The 18,397-nt window shown below is 42.6% G+C and overlaps 1 protein-coding gene across 6 annotated transcripts in view; it reads left to right on the top strand.

Moving 5' to 3' along the window:
- Positions 1-18,397, top strand: part of ZNF516 (zinc finger protein 516) — a 237,981-nt gene that overhangs the window by 181,558 nt on the left and 38,026 nt on the right. For all 6 annotated transcript variants that reach the window (XM_029590853.1, XM_029590849.1, XM_029590852.1 and 3 more), the window contains one exon: positions 16,138-17,643. In XM_029590853.1, the coding sequence (XP_029446713.1) occupies positions 16,138-17,643 (1,506 nt within the window). The remainder of the gene's footprint in view (positions 1-16,137; positions 17,644-18,397) is intronic.

Here is an 18,397-nt window from a genome sequence, read left to right on the forward strand (position 1 = left end):
TGTCTATTTTGTTTTTCACAGCCTGGGAGATCTGAGGTTCTGGTTTCCACAGGGTGCAGGTGTCCTTCCAGGCAGTGCAAATGAGAAGCGAGTCAGATTCCGGATGAAGAGTGCATTGTGCATTCCATTCGCATTTTCCTTGTGCGTCTTGAGGAACATTCCACACATCTGGAGGGAGAAGGAACAGAGTGATGTCATGGGCTGCCCATACCAGGAGCGCAGTTTCAGTCCTTAATTGTAATGTGGTATTTAAAATGTTGAAAGAGCGAGGCACAAAGCTGGAAGTTGGTAAATAATAGAAAAGGCTCTCGAACTCAATACTCGAATGCACTTTTGAGGGGAAAAATAGTGTGGCAAAGGAAATTTGCTAGGTACCCAAAGTGAAAAAACCCCCAACCCTGTGTGGTAGTCATAAAGTAGCAATCAACAGTGGAATTTCTGACCCATGAATGACCCATAGTATAAATCCTGCCTGCTGATGAAGGCGGTGCAACTTATTTTGATTTGGAGAACTTACATTTAGTTTCATACAGATTCCTGAGAAAGTAGTTTGGATCAAATCAGTCAGACTTGGTGCTCTGTTACAGGAAATGTTGAGACCATGGTTGCAGATTTATGGGATTTTAAAAAATATTTGACACTTTTTAGTTTTGGAATTACTGTCCCTAGCTTTCTGGTTGTGCTTATTCAGTTTGTTCCAGGATGTTAATTGTAAGCATGAACAAGATGGTTTGCATTCATCTGGGGCCTCTTACTTGCGAAGGGGACGGGAAGTGTGGGTAATGCATTCACAGAGTGATTTTTGTTAGACTTGGAAATCTGGCCAGGACCTTGAGCCCTGTGCATTTTCAACCACGCAGGAGCACTAAGAAGGTAATTTTCAATAATCATCAATGTACTTTTGAAAATTGCTACGTTATGTGCTGTTGAATTGTCAATAGGTTTTGCGTGTGCAGGTGCAGTTTAAGGGACTGGATTTGAAAAGTGTTGTTCATACTAAAAGGCCTCACGTGTATGAGTATGCGGGCCACACGTGAGCAGTGCAGATTTTACAAGACGCTGGCTGTGTACGTATATGTGCGTGGACAAGCTTAAAAAGGGAGGCTGTGGCAGGAAAGGGGCAGAGCATGGACATTCCAGGATGGGGCCAACAACGAAGCACATGTCTTAAAACCAGAGACCGCAGCAGGCAGAGCCTTGTTAGCCACACATATATTTACTGCTAGAAATCGGGTTTTAGGCCTAACATGACAGGGTGAGGGGTCCCGGTCCTCTGGGGAGGTGCAGGCTGAAGAACCAGAGGGGTCTGGATAAACTCAAGATAGACTGGGTAAACTGGCGGGCTACTTGGTAAAACTGGGAATGTCCTTTGTGCCAGCTTGTTTTAAAATCCGCTTTCCTGCGTGCATTAAGCCGACAAAGCCCATAGGAAGATATGTGAAGTACGTCTGCTCGAGAAACCTCTTAAAATCAAGAGCATACTTACGCGTGGTTGGCACAGTTTAAATCATAGGCGTGCAGCTGTGCACATGCTGTAAAACCTCAGCGTATATGTTGGCTCGCGCACGTGTATGGGCGCTGGTGCGCTTGTTTTAAAGTTACCATCTTTGCGCGTAAGTGGGCTTTTGAAAATTGCTATGAAATATGCTAGGTGCTTAAATCCCTTTCCGAATGGCCTCCTGTGATTCCGAGTATGCCAGCTGTTGATCCTGAAGAAGCCCCTCAGTTAGAGCCTGATGCCACAACAGTTTTGTTTTTGTTTGGTTGTCTAAACTTTTATAGTCCCAGTGTAGCGCGAAGAGCTTGGCTGACTCAGGGGCAAAAGAATTTAATTGCCGGTAATTCCGCGGAGCTGTTTGCACATCTTCTAGTGTGCAAAGTTCTTGGCTGGCAACACATTTATATGCAAGGCAAACCTTGTTCTGCTTCCCACCTGCACGTGCTAAATGATTGGCAGCAGTTTTTGAAACTGATTTTGTGCATTTTTAAAAAAAAAAAGTACGTGATAAAAACAGGATTTTCTATATATATATATATATTTATTTTTTTATGGGCGTCTTAAAAATGGAACAAACACAAAATTTGTTACATACCTGCAATACAATTTTATGAGATTAAAATGTATTTTCCTCAGTCCTTAAATATATCGCCAAATTGGGTCTTTCAGTTGACTGTTGCAAGACCCTCTGTGTCCGATACCTTGAGGAGGGTCTAGGGGTGAAGGGAAAAATGTTTGAATGAGGCCGTTACTGGGCAGGGCCCTGCAGGACCATGTTTATGTGGTATGAGTAAGAGGATGAGCGAATCATTACTGTGGCCCAGAATTGCATCATTCCTTTTTTTAAGGCAAAAAGGATGAAATTCAAAACACATTTCTTTTACTGCATTTTTAAAGGTTTTCCTCCTGCAGTTAAAATGAATTGTCAGTAACAGTTCAGAAACTGACCCCATGGTACAGTGTGAAATCCGTGGTCCTTGGTGTAGGCTCCTGGTAAGTTTGAACCAGTTCTGTCCTATTGCTTTAGCACGTTTTTTACCTGGTGACCCAGGCGCACTTTCGGTTTAGGTTACTTGGTTCAGAGGCTTTTACTGTTTTGCAAAGAGCCACGGACATGCACACATCCTCACACCAAGGAAAATTAACAGATGCATAGTTCCTTTTTATCTAAATAAAGGGTCTTGGGCAGCATGGAAAAGAAATTGACACAAGATGCCATGAAAATTATAAGTGTGATATGCCCAGTGAGCCAGTCTAATTCTAAGGTGTTCTTGTACTCCTGGACTTTGAGTTCCTATAAACCTAAGGGTTTCTTGCTTTTCTGCATTGCTCTCAAGTGTTCTGTGGTGTCCTCAGTATTTAAAATGGTGTTTGAGCTACTGTTACCTGTCTCACTTTTTCCAGTGCGATCATTTGGTGGATTATTAATGACAGCACAAAAATGTACTGCTGCTTTTGCTGATGTACAGTGCCAGAGGTTATTTTATGTACAATAGATGAATATTTTAAGATGAGAAAATGAGATTACTGTGCCAAAAAATAATTAGGCTGGGAAGCTAAGTTTTATAGTGCACTGGGATCACCCAGGCGGCTTCCTGCTTATGTCTTTTTGCTGTGACCAGGCCATAAAGTTTCAGAAGATTTTTAGTAATGGTAATCCTACGTTGCATGGCTAAGAATTTGATTTTATTATATACATACTTAGTGACCCTAGTTTCCGATGGCAAATCAGGAGATGAATCAAACACCTGCCTCCAACACTCTCCCAGCTTAATTTCCCCCACGTATTATTCGTGAAGATCATAAAGTGACTTACAGTGTGCCTTGTAAAAGAGTTCACACCCTTGTACATTTTTCACATTCTGCTGTCTGAAAAACAGAAATCAAAATGCATTAAAGTTGGAGTTTGTTTCACCGACCTACACAACTTACTTTACACTTTCATTATAAAAGAACAATTATAAAAATATTCCAGAAGTAATTGAGAATAAAAAAAAAAATCTTAACTGTATAAGTCTTCACAGTCTTTGTCATAGCAAACCCATATTGGTGTTGATTTAAAAAAAAAAAAATTGCCTTATCAAGGCCCATAAGAAGTTAAATAGAATCAACTGGGCTGATTTGAATACTTCTGGATGAGTAAATCAAGCTGTTTCTGTTATATGAAGTGAATTTAAGCAAATGACAAAGCATGCTGAGCCTAGGTGCTGCTGAAAGAACTCCAGAATAAAGTTATTCAAAGGTACGGATTGGGGGAAGAGAATAAGAAAATGTCAGTCTCTTTGAATATTCCTTGGGGCACTGTCAGGACCATCATTGTAATGGGGTCAGTGCTGTGATCAGGTCCTCCTTCCAAAATCGGTAGCCGTGGATTAAGGAAGCTGCTGCAGAAGTTTAAGATTACCTTTAAAAGAACTACTCAGGTCTGTGGCTGAGACGGGGAAAATTTACTCCATAAGCATAGCCTGTAATGGGAGGGTGGCAAGAAGGAAGCCACTGCTGAAGAAAAACCACATGATGAGCCGCGTAATGTTTGCAAAGAAACACTTAGGGGACACTGCATGCATGCGAGAGAAGGTTTTGTGGTCTGATGAAACCAAAGTGGAACTTTTTGGTCTCAACGCTAAACGATATGTGTGACACAAATCAAACACAGCACATCACTTTGCTAACACTGCCCCTTCCGTAAGACATGGTTGATAGCAGCATTATGTTGTGAAGATGGTTTGCATCAGCGGGAACAGGGACACTTGTGAAAGGTGGATGGTGCAAAGTATAGGCAGATCCTGGAGGAAAACCTGTTCCGGTCACCATTCACCAGGACAGGGATCCCAAGCACAGAAAAGCAACAATGGCATGGCTCAGCAAGAAGAATGAAATGTGTTTGAGTGGTCCAGTCAAAGCCCAGACCTGAATTCACTGGAAAATCTGTGACAGGACTTTAAGACTGGAGTCTGCAGATGATCGCCAGCCAACCTGAAAAAGCATTAACTTTTTTTTTTTGCCAAGAAGAATGGGCAAATGTTGCACCATTCCAGTGTGCAAAGTTGGAAGACACTTCTCTTAAATGACTCATGGCCGTTATTGCTTCAGAAGGGGCTTCCACCAAGTATTGAGTCAAGGGATGTGAAGACTTATGCATGCAAGACTTTTTTTTTTTTTTTTTTTATTAATTACTTTTGGAATATTTCTACAATTGTTCTTGCATGTAGAGTATGTTATGTAGATCAGTGAATCAAACTCCTACTTTAAAACATCTTGACTATATTTTTTAGACAAATGTGAAAAATGAACACGGGTGTGAAGACTTTCACAAGACACTACTTTTGATGGTCATCTTTTACCAATGGGTGAATAGGGTTTCTGGACCAGATGCACCACTGAAAAGGAGAGATTCTCAGCATGCTGTATTTGTCATTGCTCCCTGTGTGCCAGCTATATCATAAGAACATGCCATACTGGGTTAGACCAAGGGTCCATCAAGTCCAGCATCCTGTTTCCAACAGTGGCCAATCCAGGTAACAAGTACCTGGCAAGTACCCAAAAACTAAGCCTATCCCATGCTACTGATGCCAGTAATAGCAGTGGCTATTTTCTAAGTCAACTTAATTAACAGCAAGTAATGAACTTCTCCTCCAAGAACTTATCCAATCCTTTTTAAACACAGCCATACTAACTGCATTAACCACATACTCTGGCAACAAATTCCAGAGCTTAATTGTGCATTGAGTGAAAAAGAACTTTCTCCGATTAGTTTTAAATGTGCCACATGCTAACTTCATGGAGTGCCCCCTAGTCTTTCTGTTATTCGAAAGTATAAATAACCAATTCACATCTACTCGTTCAAGACCTCTCATGATTTTAAACACCTCTATCATATCCCCCCTCAGGCGTCTCTTCTCCAAGCTGAAAAGACCTAATCTCTTTAGTCTTTCCTCATAGGGGAGCTGTTCCATCCCCTTATCATTTTGGTTGCCCTTCTCTGTACCTTCTCCATCGCAATTATATCTTTTTTTGAGATGCAGTGACCAGAATTGTACACAGTATTCAAGGTGCGGTCTCACCATGGAGCGATACAGAGGCATTATGACATTTTCCGTTTTATTCACCATTCCCTTTCTAATAATTCCCAACATTCTGTTTGCTTTTTTGACTGCCGCAGCACACTGCACCGACGATTTCAATGTGTTATCCACTATGACGCCTGGTAACTTCATGGTGCCCGTGGTACTTGATATATGCAGCGGAAGGCTCTGTTGTATTTAGGAAAGGATCTCAAACCCCTGATAATTTGTTACACATGGGTAACTTATGTACTTGGTTTATTTATGCAATTAGTTACCCACCTCTGCACAAGCAAATGCCCAAAGTGGGGTTCAAAATTTATAAACATAAGTATAAATAACAGCACTAAACTGTACAAAAATAAAATAAAAAAATCCAATAAGCATGCAACACAAAACCTGAAAAATGAATAAAACATAGGGAGGAGTCATTTTCAAAGTCCAATTCTGTTGGTAAAGTAGTGCTTTACCTTCAGAAAAGAGCTTTTCAAGAATTTTACTCCCTGTGTGCAGATAAACCTTACCTGCAATGCAAAGATGTGTTTCCAGAGGTGAGGTTGGGGAGGGTTTGCACTTGCGTGCATATTTTTGGAATTCCAGATTTTTCCTCAGATAAACTACCTGCATAGGCTAGAAGGTGTACATGTGTGCAGGTAATTTCCCTGGGATTATGCTGCGCTTATACTTTCCCTTTGAAAATGTATGCCTGGTCCATGGTTAAAAAGTATCTGCAGATTTTGCCCAACAATCCTATAAAAACAGTTAACAGATCCTAAGAATGGTAGTTTAATTAATAAACACATCTAAACATCTGATTAAAATGGCAGCTAGAAGACTAAAACTTCAGTTGTTAAAAGTTTCCAGAGTTTTAATCACAGCACTGGAAAACGTCCATTTCCTAGTTGTAGCCAGTATCATAGCAGATAGGAAATTCATAAATATTACTGTCCTAGTTTTACCAGAGAGAGAGCGGCGGATGCATGGAGCAGCCTCTTTATGGGCCTGATGGAGATGAAGTCAGTATCAGAATGGAGGAGTGCATGGGAGAAGCACAGAGGATCTCAGAGAGAGAGAGGAAGGGACTATAAAGCTGAGCTGGAGATGTGGATGAACAGACTAGATGGACCATATGGTCTTTATCTGCCATCATGCTCCTGGCTTCTGTGTTGGTCTGAATTTCTGTTGGCGGTGAAGGAAGTGGCCTTCAGAATCAGAAGTACGTTAATAGTACCCTCTATAGTTTGTTGTTTTTTTTTTAAATTTTGTTTTTCATGAAGTACCTTTTTCATAGTAGTCCTGAGGCCAGATATACTAAAGGGGTCCTCTCCCTTCATTTTTTCTCTATAGGAAAAAATAACTCTGTACAGCTGTGCTGGGGCTGCTGATCCCACAAAAGGGGGGATGATGTAGGTTTCCGTGCTGGGTCATGCAGGCTCCAACGCTCTTCTTTTTTTTTTTTTTTTTAAAGCAAAAATACACTGTCTTGGCTTAGTATACCATTAACAAGCTTAGATAATGTGGGCTTGCTGGTTGCCAAAATTGTCATCCCCTGATCACTGTAATTACTGATAGTAATGTCTTAGCAGTGTAGTGAAAGCAGAGTAAAAGCTTGACCCTCTTGTCACTTGTAGTGCAATAAATTCCTGCATTCGGTAAGCAGCATGTCTCAGGAAGAGCCACTTGTGCTCTTTCTTCTCCTCCTCCAATCCCAACTTAGATGCGTGCCACGTGAACGTTCCCCCATTGATTAAGGTTGTGTACCTGTGCAGCCCTGTCGTGCTTTCCACACAGCAGCCATCAAGTGCTCGTGCTGTGTGATTGATGTGCCGTTCCCCAGGACTTGCTGCGCAGCCAGTAGAGATCCACTCTGATTGTTGCAAAACATTAACACTCTTCCCTCTGCCCCCTTTCTGAAGACTGATATTTTTACCTGTCACACGTCTCTGAGCAGCCACCTGCAAGTCCAAGAACCTTTGCAAATCTGCCTTGCGTCAGAGCCCCTCTGTATTATGACTCAGTCAGACTTGGAAAAGATAATTAGAAGACAATGGTAAGAACAAGGTTAGGAGAATCCAATATTGCTAACAACCCCAACCCTTCACTCTCTTAAGAGCAGAGATGCAAGCATGAGTAACTGCAGAAAATGTTTTGGGGGAGGGGAGAGCACGTACATGAAAGAAATAGAGATGCATAGAACTAAAATCCTAGAAATAATTAACAAAAGCAATCATTAAAATCCATGGAGGGAGAGAGAGATGGTAGCAAGTGATCTATTTTCCCTTCTTGTGAGCATCCATTGAGGCAAGAGGAGAGAGGTGAAAAGGTATAGATAAAGGCAGCATGACCTAGCAATGCTGCATATCATTAGGTAGCCAGCTGGGAACCAGCAGGCTATAACTCTGCCAGAAATCAGTGCCCGGAGGCTGATGGTGGCCAGGTACTGCTAGCAAGGCCATGAAAACATAAGTGGACAGATGTTTGGGCAACAGTCTCAGTATTGAAACATAGAAATGTGATGGCAGAAATGGTCTATCTAATAGGTCCATCCGCCCAACTAATTTAACATTACAATTCCCATCACTCCCTCAGAGATCCCCTGTTTTTATCCCATCCCATCCTATCTTGAATTTTTTTTTCTCTCCACCACCTCCACACCTCCACTGGGAGGTTGTTCCATGCATCCACCACCCTCTCTGTAAATAAATATTTCCTTAGATTACTCCTGAGTGTACTCCCTTTCACCTCATCCCATGACCTCTCATTCTAGAGCCTTCTTTCTGTTGAAAGAGGCCCATCTCCTGTGCATGGAAACTTTGGAGGTATTTAAATATCTCTCTCATATCTCCCCTATATTGCCTTTCCTCTAAGCTATATGGGGTAGATTTTAAAAGCAGCGTGCGCAGCGTACATGTGCGCGTGCTACCTGGCGCGCACACATGCATGCCCAAGTTTATAACATGCGCGTGCATGTTATAAACTTGGGGGTCAGCGCGCACATCCCTTGCGGGTAGCGTGCGCACATTGTACGCTGCACACGCTGCTTTTAAAATCTACCCCATATAGCTTAGAGGAAAGGCAATATAGGGGAGATATGAGAGAGATATTGAAATACCTCCAAAGTTTCCATGCACAGGAGATGGGCCTCTTTCAACAGAAAGAAGGCTCTAGAATGAGGGGTCATGGGATGAGGGGGTGCACAATTTTGTGCACCTTGTGCACGCTGAGCCCGCTCCGAGCCGTGCTGTCTTCCCCCATTCCCTAACCCCCCACCCCACTTTCCCTTCCCCTACCTCTCCCGCCCTTTTCCTTCTTTGTTCTTTTATTTCAAAATTTACTTCAGCCCTGGGGCTGAAGTAAGTTGCTCGTGCCGGCTAACTGCCGGCACACGATCTCTGACACAGCGACAAATGGCCGCTGTGTCAGAGGTCTCTGGCCCCGCCCCCTCCCCTGCCCCTTTTTGTAAGCCCCGGGACTTACACGCATCCTGGAGCTTTACGCATGCCGCCAGGCCTTTTTAAAATAGGCCCGGCGCGCGTAAGGCAGGTTACGCGTGTAACCCTTTTAAAATCCAGCCCTATATGTTTAGAGCTTTAAGTACTTCCCCATATGCTTTAGAACAAATTCCATGACCATTTTAGTAGTCACCTTCTGGACAGACTCCAACCAGTTTATATCGTTTTGAAGGTAATGTCTCCAGAATTATACCCAGTATTCCAAATGAGGTCTTACCAGGGACCTATATAGGGGCAATTTCACCTCCCTAACTATTCCTTTCCCTATGCAGCCAAGCATTTTTCTGGCTTTTGCTGTCATTTTATCCACCTGTTTGGCCAACTTAGGATCATCACATACAATCACTCCCAGATCCTGTTCTGTCATGCTTAAAAGAATTTCACTCTCAATTCTGAATCCTAAATATATAATTCTGCATATTTTTTTTTTTAGCATTAAATCTTAGTTGCCAGACCTTAGACCATTCCTTGAGCTTTGTTAGATCCCTCTTCATATTTTCCACACTTTCCTGGCTGTCTACCCTGTTACAGATTTTGGTATCCTTGACAAAAAGAAACACCTTTCCCAACAATCCTTCTGTAATGTCACTCATCTCATGAAAATGTTGAAAAGGACAGGTCCAAGGACCAATCCCTGAGGCACACTGCTAGTAAACTCCACTACTTTTTGTTTCCTTCCACTCAGTCAGTTTCTAACCCAGTCAATCACTCTAGGGCCTATACTAAGGGTTCTTAATCTATTTATAAATCTCCTACACAGAACAATGACAAAGCCTTAGTGAAATCTAAGTACACTACATCTAGCTCTCTCCCTTGATCCAACTTTCGGGTCAACTACTAAAAAAATTGATCAGATTTATCTGACAAGATCTACCTCTGGTAAAACTATGGATTAAACTTGATGCTCATCTACCTAGAATTGTAAAATAGCAAAATCTGATCAGTGATATCCTACAAGAAGTCAAGCTTCTACGGCTGGCAGCTGGTATATATCCATGCAGTGTAGACAGGGATAAATGGTTTGACTGCATGGACACATTAGTCTTTATTGGGTTTCATCATCTGTTATTATATATGTAATTATATATGTAACAATTCAGTGTGGTATTTAGTTTTTTATTGAACTTCTTATTTGCGTACTGTAGAAGACACCAAACGCTACTGGATTTGTACAAAGAAGCTTGAAAACCGTTTTTTGGAGCACCAGCATATTGGGATTTCACAGATAGACATTGATAATATCACCAATACATAGCGTCAAGTTACATTCGGGCCGATACAGTAAGGGGCGGTAGAAAGAGGTGCGTTAGTGCCCGGGGCACCCGTGTTTGCCGCACGCACAGTTCGGATCACCTACCGCTCGATACTGTATTTAAATGGCATGCAAATGCAAGCCGCATCCAACCCGAGTCCAACGCGCGTCCATGAAGCGCAATCCATTTTAGTGCATAGGCGCTATACAGCGCCTATACAGTATCCTGGGTGCGCTGGTACCTGTCATTTCAAATGACATTTGAAATGACAGGGACCAGGAAGTGGATGGCTCTCCTACAGTCCCAAACCAACCCAATCCAAGCCCCAGCAGAGAGAGACGACATTTAGCCGCCCAGTCCCAAACCAACCCAATCCACAGAAAAAAAAATGCTTCTCGCACTTAGCCGCCCAGTCCCAAACCAAACCAACCCAATCCAAGCCCCCCAGCAGAGAGAGATGACATTTAGCCGCCCAGTCCCAAACCAACCCAATCCACAGAAAAAAAAATGCTTCTCGCACTTAGCCACCCAGTCCCAAACCAAACCAACCCAATCCAAGCCCCAGCAGAGAGAGACAAAATTTCACAGTCCCAAACTTTCCCCCAGCCCCCGCTCACTTGCCCTGGCCGCGGCCATGCAAGCCCCCAGCAGCAGCAGTAGAAGGGCGTTGAGAGAGAGCTGCTGGACGTCGGAGGTCACGGCGTGAGCGCATGCGCCTTTGCTGCCTTGAGCGCCCATATTGGACCTACAGGCGTGCACGTATTCATCTTTGCCGGCGGGGCTGCTGAAGCCGCTCTCTCTCGCCGCCCTTCTACTGCTGCTGCTGCTGCTGCTGCTGCTGGGGGCTTGCGTGGCCGTGGCCAGGGCAGGTGAGCGGGGGCTGGGGGAAAGTTTGGGACTGTGAAATTTCGTCTCTCCCTGCTTGGGCTTGGATTGGATTGGATTAGGTTGGTTTGGTTTGGGACTGGGCGGCTAAGTGCGAGAAGCATTTTTTTTCTGTGGATTGGGTTGGTTTGGGACTGGGCGGCTAAGTGCGAGAAGCATTTTTTTTCTGTGGATTGGGTTGGTTTGGGACTGGGCGGCTTTTGGTGGTAGAATCAGATAATTACATTCTTGTGAATACAGAGTGCGATGGAATGTATGGGATCATGCTGAGCCTTAAATACCAAGGTTAAAGCTTTAAATTGAATATGCTGAGCAACCAGTGAACCACACTAACGCAAGGGTCAGGGTAGGCGGTAAATTAGTAGGTTAAAGACGCAGCAAGATAGCAGGTTAAAAAGGTGATTGTCGGGGCGCACTTTACTGTATGGGAGGGAATAGCTAATCGGATCGTTTATATACATATACATGCCGCAGGCGGAAAGGGATACGCGTCGAGTTAAAGAAGCGGTAAGGATTGGCAAAAACAGATAGTGAATCGCGGGTTAGACTTGCGCGGCGAAATTGTGAGTACACAGCGGGTTAGAAACGGGGTAACTGCGGTCACGTTTTACTGTATCGGCCTGATTATTTGTATGCATCTTTTTTGGTCTATAAATGTTTATAAAAGGTCTGGTTGAACTTTCGTTTCACTATTTGGAGAAGTTCTGTAGCTGATTCTGGATTCAAGGTCCTCCCTGATGCAACGATAGTGAAACACAGTTCTGTGTCGGGGGATCAAATGCTTGCCTTATCCTATCCACTGCACTGTGGATACTTTCAATAATTAAAGCTTTCTGATGCATTCTTTAGGAACTGTTTTGGACAATATTAATTTTCGGCTTTACACCTACCTCCTTTTTGCTATAAATAAAAAAAAGTTCATATTGCACTCCCCCAAGCAGAGTTATGCCCAGAAGAGGTGTACAAAATCATAAAAGTTACAAGATAAGAGTACAAAAACATAGAACATAGTAAATACATGGAACTCAACAAATCAAAATAAAAACAATAGACTTTGCAAATAAAACTTGACATCGCTAGGTCAGGGCTGCATTAAATTATCAGCAAGGCTTCTTGTATCGAAAAACAAAATGATCCCTTCTTGATACTCAACATCCGTAATGCCCTCTCATCGATTCCCTAAGGCCAGAAACAGAATTCTTGGCTAATGGGCTAAATGCAAATCAGTTGTTTACTCTTTCAAAAACTATCGAGAGTAGGGGACATACAATGAAGTTACTAGGTGACACATTTAAGGCAAATAGGAGAAAATACTTTTTTACTCAATGCATAATGAAACTTTGGAATTTGTTGCCAAAGCATATAGTAAAAGCTGTCAGTGTATCTGCATTTAAAAGTTCCTGGAAGAAAAGTCCATAAACCACTATTACGTTGGACTTGGGGAAATCCTCCACTCGCCCCTGGGATAAGCAGCATGGAATCTGTTGACCTTTTGGGAGTCTGCCAAGGTAGTTGTGCCGTGGATTGGCCATTGTTGGAAACAGAATACTGGGCTTGATGGACCCTTGATCTGACCCAGTATGACAAACCTTATATTATCTTGTGTTATTTAATCCAACAGAAAAATCCAAGTCTTCCGAAAGCTGAGATAATTCATGTCGTGCAGATATCAATCAGAAAACAATTCTAAAGCGAGGGCTAACATAGCAAAGGCCCGGGCTTTGTTGCAACCTCCACACATCCCTCTCACCAAAGGGAAAGAAAGGAGAGCAAAGTATCGGGCTTGTATCATTTAATCTCGTTAAATACAGATGCAGGTTCATTGCCCAAAGGATCAAGGCCAAAATTTTAAATTTGGCTTTGGTTGCCACAGAGAGCCAGTATAGGCTACGGAGGAAATGAGCGACATGCACTCTCCTTGTCTTACCCATAACCATCCTAGCATTACTTGTAGCTTATGAGCAAGCCTAGCCAGCAAACCTGCATAGAAAGCATTATCATAATCAAATGATGCAGCACAGATTTGAATGCTTGTGGCCCAAGGTAAAAATGCTTGACAGTTGAAGCTTCAGAAAAGTACTGTGGGCTACCTCTGAATATGGGACTTTTTTTTTTTTTTTTAACTTAAGAAGCCCAAATTGTGCAGTTTATAGGATAAAGGAACAGCTACACTAGCTATTGCAGGAAAGGAAATAGCAGCTGGCAAATTTGCATTGCCTATCCTCCAAAATCTCAGTTTTATGTCTCTTCAGCATAAGTTGGCTAGCCAGTAAACAGTTGGTAATCGCATCTAAACAATTATTTAGAACTTACTGCCAGATTTACATCCTGCTGAGCCAAATAGTCTAGTGATCCATCCAAAACTGCATAAAGGTATTAAATAATAATGGTAACTTCACTAACTACTTATCATTTTTTATCTTAAAATGCAAAGTAATACTAAGCAGAATCTTTGCCTCATGTCTGAATCATCCTACTTGGCTGTGCATTCCTTCCAGTACTGAAATGGCCCTGCCACCTCTTCTGACCTCAATAGCAGATTTCCCCAGCACTCTGGAGGTGACCTGGCACAGGCAGCCGAGACCCTTTCCCCCCAGCCCTAACTCATTATTGGTGCTCGTTAACCTGGGGCTTATGCAGATTAAACATTTAGGATAGCCATACGGACTATCTTAAATACTAATGGTTTCCAGCCATTTTAAAGGCATATTTTGGTAGGAAAGGACGTAGTGGATCCTTTCGTAACTGTGGACCTTGTGGCTAAATTTCAAATGGGAAAACCCCCAGTTTTGAAAATTGTCTAGGAGGGTAGACCAGACATGTTGTTTCTTCAGGACTAAACAGTCACATCGATGGGTGCTGTTTTTCCTCCCTCAACCTAAAAAAAAATAAAAAATCCATATCCCTCTTCCGGAGAATGTTCTTTTTTTAAATTTCATCTAAAAGTGAATACATTATGAAAGCCCTCCTAATCTGGTAACTATGTAGTTACCAGCCAAAGCTTTCCTTCCAGTGTCTGCAGGGAACGTGCGGGGTACATGTAGCCAGCCCTCTCTGGTACATTCTGTTGGCTAAGTGGTGCATGGCTGCTAGGAAAGACTCATCTACAATACAGAAGGGAATGCGACTGAAGAGATTGGGGAGCCTTGCGTTTGTCTCTTTTAACACCTCCATTTTCAGAAGTGTTTGTTAGAGAGCTTTCTGTCCTTGTAAGGGCTCTGCTTTTATCAGCAAATTCCTACGCCTTTTCCCAGGGTTGTTTTCCAGAGGGAGACTGGAACTGAAAAATTTGCTGATGAATTGATTTTTAAAATATAGGTAACAGGTGCAGCTGTGCCTCAAATTTATGTTTAAATCCACTAAATTCTGCAAATTTTTTTTGCTTGCAGAAATATCCGCAGAATCAGAACTTTAATACAAATTTAATTGAATAAACATTTTAGTGTTTAACACCTTGGTAATTAGGGAAAAAAAAACCCAACAGTTTAATGGTTAGAGAAAAGGAACATAATTTTGTGCTCCGTTTTGTAGCTTGGTTACCATGTCATTCTTTGATTTCTTGCACTGTATTATCTCTTTCTGTCTTATGGCAAACATTTAAGGAAGTTCCACTTTTAGTTACAAGCTGTTTCTTTTGTGCAAGTGAGCACTTGACTCTTGCGGTATTTAACATCTTGCATACCACACACCTGCTAAAAAAAAAAAAAAAGAAAAATAAGCAAACAAAAAAACTTCAGCTGTGCATCTATTTGGGGGAAAATAGCTATAATGTGTATATAATCATGTAGATCTATCATATCTATTTATATACAGTGTGTGTGAGAATATATATATATATATATATATTCTCACACACACTGTATATATATATATATAAAACTACATTTTTATACATTCAAAAGCAAGTAAATGAACATCATCCCAAACCTATCCTACTCTTCTGGAGCAGCAGTAATCTCTGCTCGCTGTCCCGTCCCACCCCTCCCTGCCCAGATCCCACCCCTCGGCCAGCCCCTTTGGAGAGGCCCGACAGTTGTGCATGTACCAGGGTTTACGTGCATGGCCGGGCCCGTTATAAAATGCGTGCGGTGTGCAAAAAAGGCTTAATGTACAGAAAAACAAATTTATGTGCAGAAAACATAGTTTATGTGCACAAATCATGTTTTCAATAAACAAAATAAGACTTACGCACACACAAAATGATTTCTGCACAGTCAGCATTTTTTGTTTGCATAAATCATTTTTTTTTTTTTATGTGTGGACAACATACTTTTTCTGCACAAAGCATGTTTTCTGTACAGAAAATCCCAGATCGAGGTCTAGACACGAACTCCAGCTTCGGCCATTAAATAACCTCAGCCCTGTAAATTTTACTCCACCTCGCACTACGAGTTGAGTTTCCAGCGCTAAAACGTTTGGAGGTAATCCAGCACACCTCTTTGCACTGGGGAGTAATACCCAATACTATCATTAGCACGGAATTTCCATGCGAGGATACTAATTAAAATGCACAATGCTGTGTGCGAACCTCGCTGCATTAGCAGTAGAGTTTGCGCACAACTGAGGGTTAAAACTGTGCACGGGGGCTGAGCTTACCTTTTTACATCAGGCTTATTGAGTGGCCCTGAAGGGGGCTCATTAAACGCTGAGATGCAACTTCATATCACAAATATGTGCTACCCAAGAAAGGCAGAGGGAAACCATGCTTTTTAAATGTTTCTTACCATATTAGCCTGGCTGGTGCTGTAAGATATAGTATTGCTGTTTTTCACAGCAGGGAACAGTTTAATATAGACAGCTTTTGGGTCAGGTATGCCAACATTCGGCTTTTGGTTATTTTATCCTGCTTCGTAATGTTTTCTTTCACTGACACCATTTTGTTGGTATCAAAATGGTAAAACTAATTTGTATTTCTGTTTCTGCAGGAGACAAATCCTACCACTGTAACTTTCCCGGAGAGGAGGTGCCTGTGCCAATACCTTCTGCGGATCATCTTCCCCCATTTCGCGTGGTCCAAGGGAGTGAGTGTGATGGCAGCAGTACGCATAAACAAGGGGTCCAGATTCCTTTCCTTTCCAACTCTGAAAATGCCAGTGAGGGGCTCTTCGTGAAATCTGCCGATTCATTTGACATGAAGTTGTCAACATTTCAGCATAACCAAGAACTTCCTGGCTCCAGCAAACTGACCAGCCCCGCTGGCAGTGTTTCAGGGACAGGCCAGACTTCTCCAGTTGCAGTGCTAGACTTGCAGATTGCACAGGAACCTCAGACTAATCATTCTGGTGACCAGGTGCGGGGTCCTCGTGTTGAGCAGTCTGTGTTGGAGAAAAGTGAAGATGTGTCGTCATCACAAGAGATGGTGCCATTAGATCTCAGTGAAAAGTCAAGCAGGGCAGACTTATGCAACAAGGGTTCTACCTCAACTGTGAAGGATTCTCTGATCGTCCACCCATGCCCTTACTGCAATCACAAGACCTACTACCCAGAAGTCCTGTGGATGCACAAAAAGATTTGGCATAAAATCAGCTGCAGCTCGATGGCCCCACAATGGATTCAGCAAAATGGATTCAAGAGCATTAAAAGCCACTTGGTTTTTATGGCAAGAAATGGGCGCACTGGGCCCCCTCCAGTCCTCGGTGGTAAAGAGTGCCAGCCCCTGCCTGTTGCCAGATTTTCACGCACCCAGGTCCCGGTTGGGTTGTCTGCATCAAAAAGCAATTCTGCCTCTGCTGGGAACCCGGTTAAGCCAGCTATTACATCTCAAGCACGGGATAATCATATGCTTGGTCAGTGTGGGCCAAGGTCATCTGGCCTTGATGGGTATAGTCAGCCTAAGTTAAATCATGCCCAGGAGCAGTGTAACGCAGCACCCCAGCCGAAACAGAAATTTGAAATGAACCCTAAACAGGTCCAAACAGGAAGCTTTAACAGAAGCCACACACTTGCCCATCCAGCCATGGCTAGACCAAGCCCACAGCCCACTAACAGCAAACAAGTTGACAAGTATATGATTCCCCAAGGAAGTACTAGTTTTGCACCTCCTAGTAAGCACTGCCCATCTGACACTGTGAAGGCCAAATTCAATATGCAACCTCCATATCACTCTTTGTGTAAACCGGAACAGTACACCAAGCACGAGAGTCCTCCAGTGCCTCAGCGGGAGTCGCAGACCAAGGCTATGAGTGAGCTGAGAACGTTGGCCAACTGCCCAACAGGATCCCGAACAAGTCCACTAATGCTGGCCCAGCCCAGTGCAGCAGGAGCTCCTCCTCCTCCTCCTCCAGCTTATCATTCCCTTAAGCAAGATTCAGCAGCCGACGGACATGAGAAACATTTGGACATTTTAAATATCTTTAAGACCTACCTTCCAAAGGACCTTGCTACGCTGTATCAAAGCTGGGGTGCGAACAACTCTTCTTTGGGTCACGCAGGTACGGCAATCGATTCATTTCAAATTATCCAACAAAAAAAAAAAAAGATGCTGTTCTCCTACTCTCTCTCCTTTTTTCTGAATCTAGTCTATATTAGCTCTGTGATGCCTCAGCACCATTTTCATGCCAAATGTTACTAGTTGCAGTGTTGAATCCAGCCCTTGCTATATTTAGTACAACACAGATGAGAATTTTTCTGTATTTCTCTGTTGACAATTAGGGCTAAATTAGCCATGACTTGTTACTGTTGGCCTTTGGGCTTCTTTCTTTCTTTCTTTTTTACGGTTTATCTGCCTTAGCTTCTCAACAGTACTATTAAGTACTGCCTTAAAAAAAACAATTGAAATGTCTAAAATGATGTCTGGTAAGAGGGCCTCTCCCCAGTGGCTTCAAAAACTGTGTGAGTGGCGGGATAATGTTGATCACTGCTGGCCATGCAGTTTGTTACAGATGTCTGGTCCCAGATCATGGTTTTGGGAACTGCTGTTGTAGCGGGTGCTAGTAAGTACTGAATACCAGCAGCCAGTAAGAGAAAAAGCTTTAATTTTTATTATAAACTAAGCAGTTCAACTTACCAAGCAATGTAGAGTAAACCTCCAGGTCAGAGTTCTTGAGTCTTACAGTCAGTTAAATGTCACTGCCCCTAAACTTACACACCAATGAGTTATTTATTTATTCATCATTTATTTCACAGATTTATAGTCCGCAATTTGCAGTGCACCAATGTGGATTTACAACCAAGATACTCAATAAA

This window comes from Rhinatrema bivittatum, chromosome 2 (genome assembly GCF_901001135.1).
Source record: "Rhinatrema bivittatum chromosome 2, aRhiBiv1.1, whole genome shotgun sequence".
NCBI classification, from domain to species: Eukaryota; Metazoa; Chordata; class Amphibia; order Gymnophiona; family Rhinatrematidae; genus Rhinatrema; species Rhinatrema bivittatum.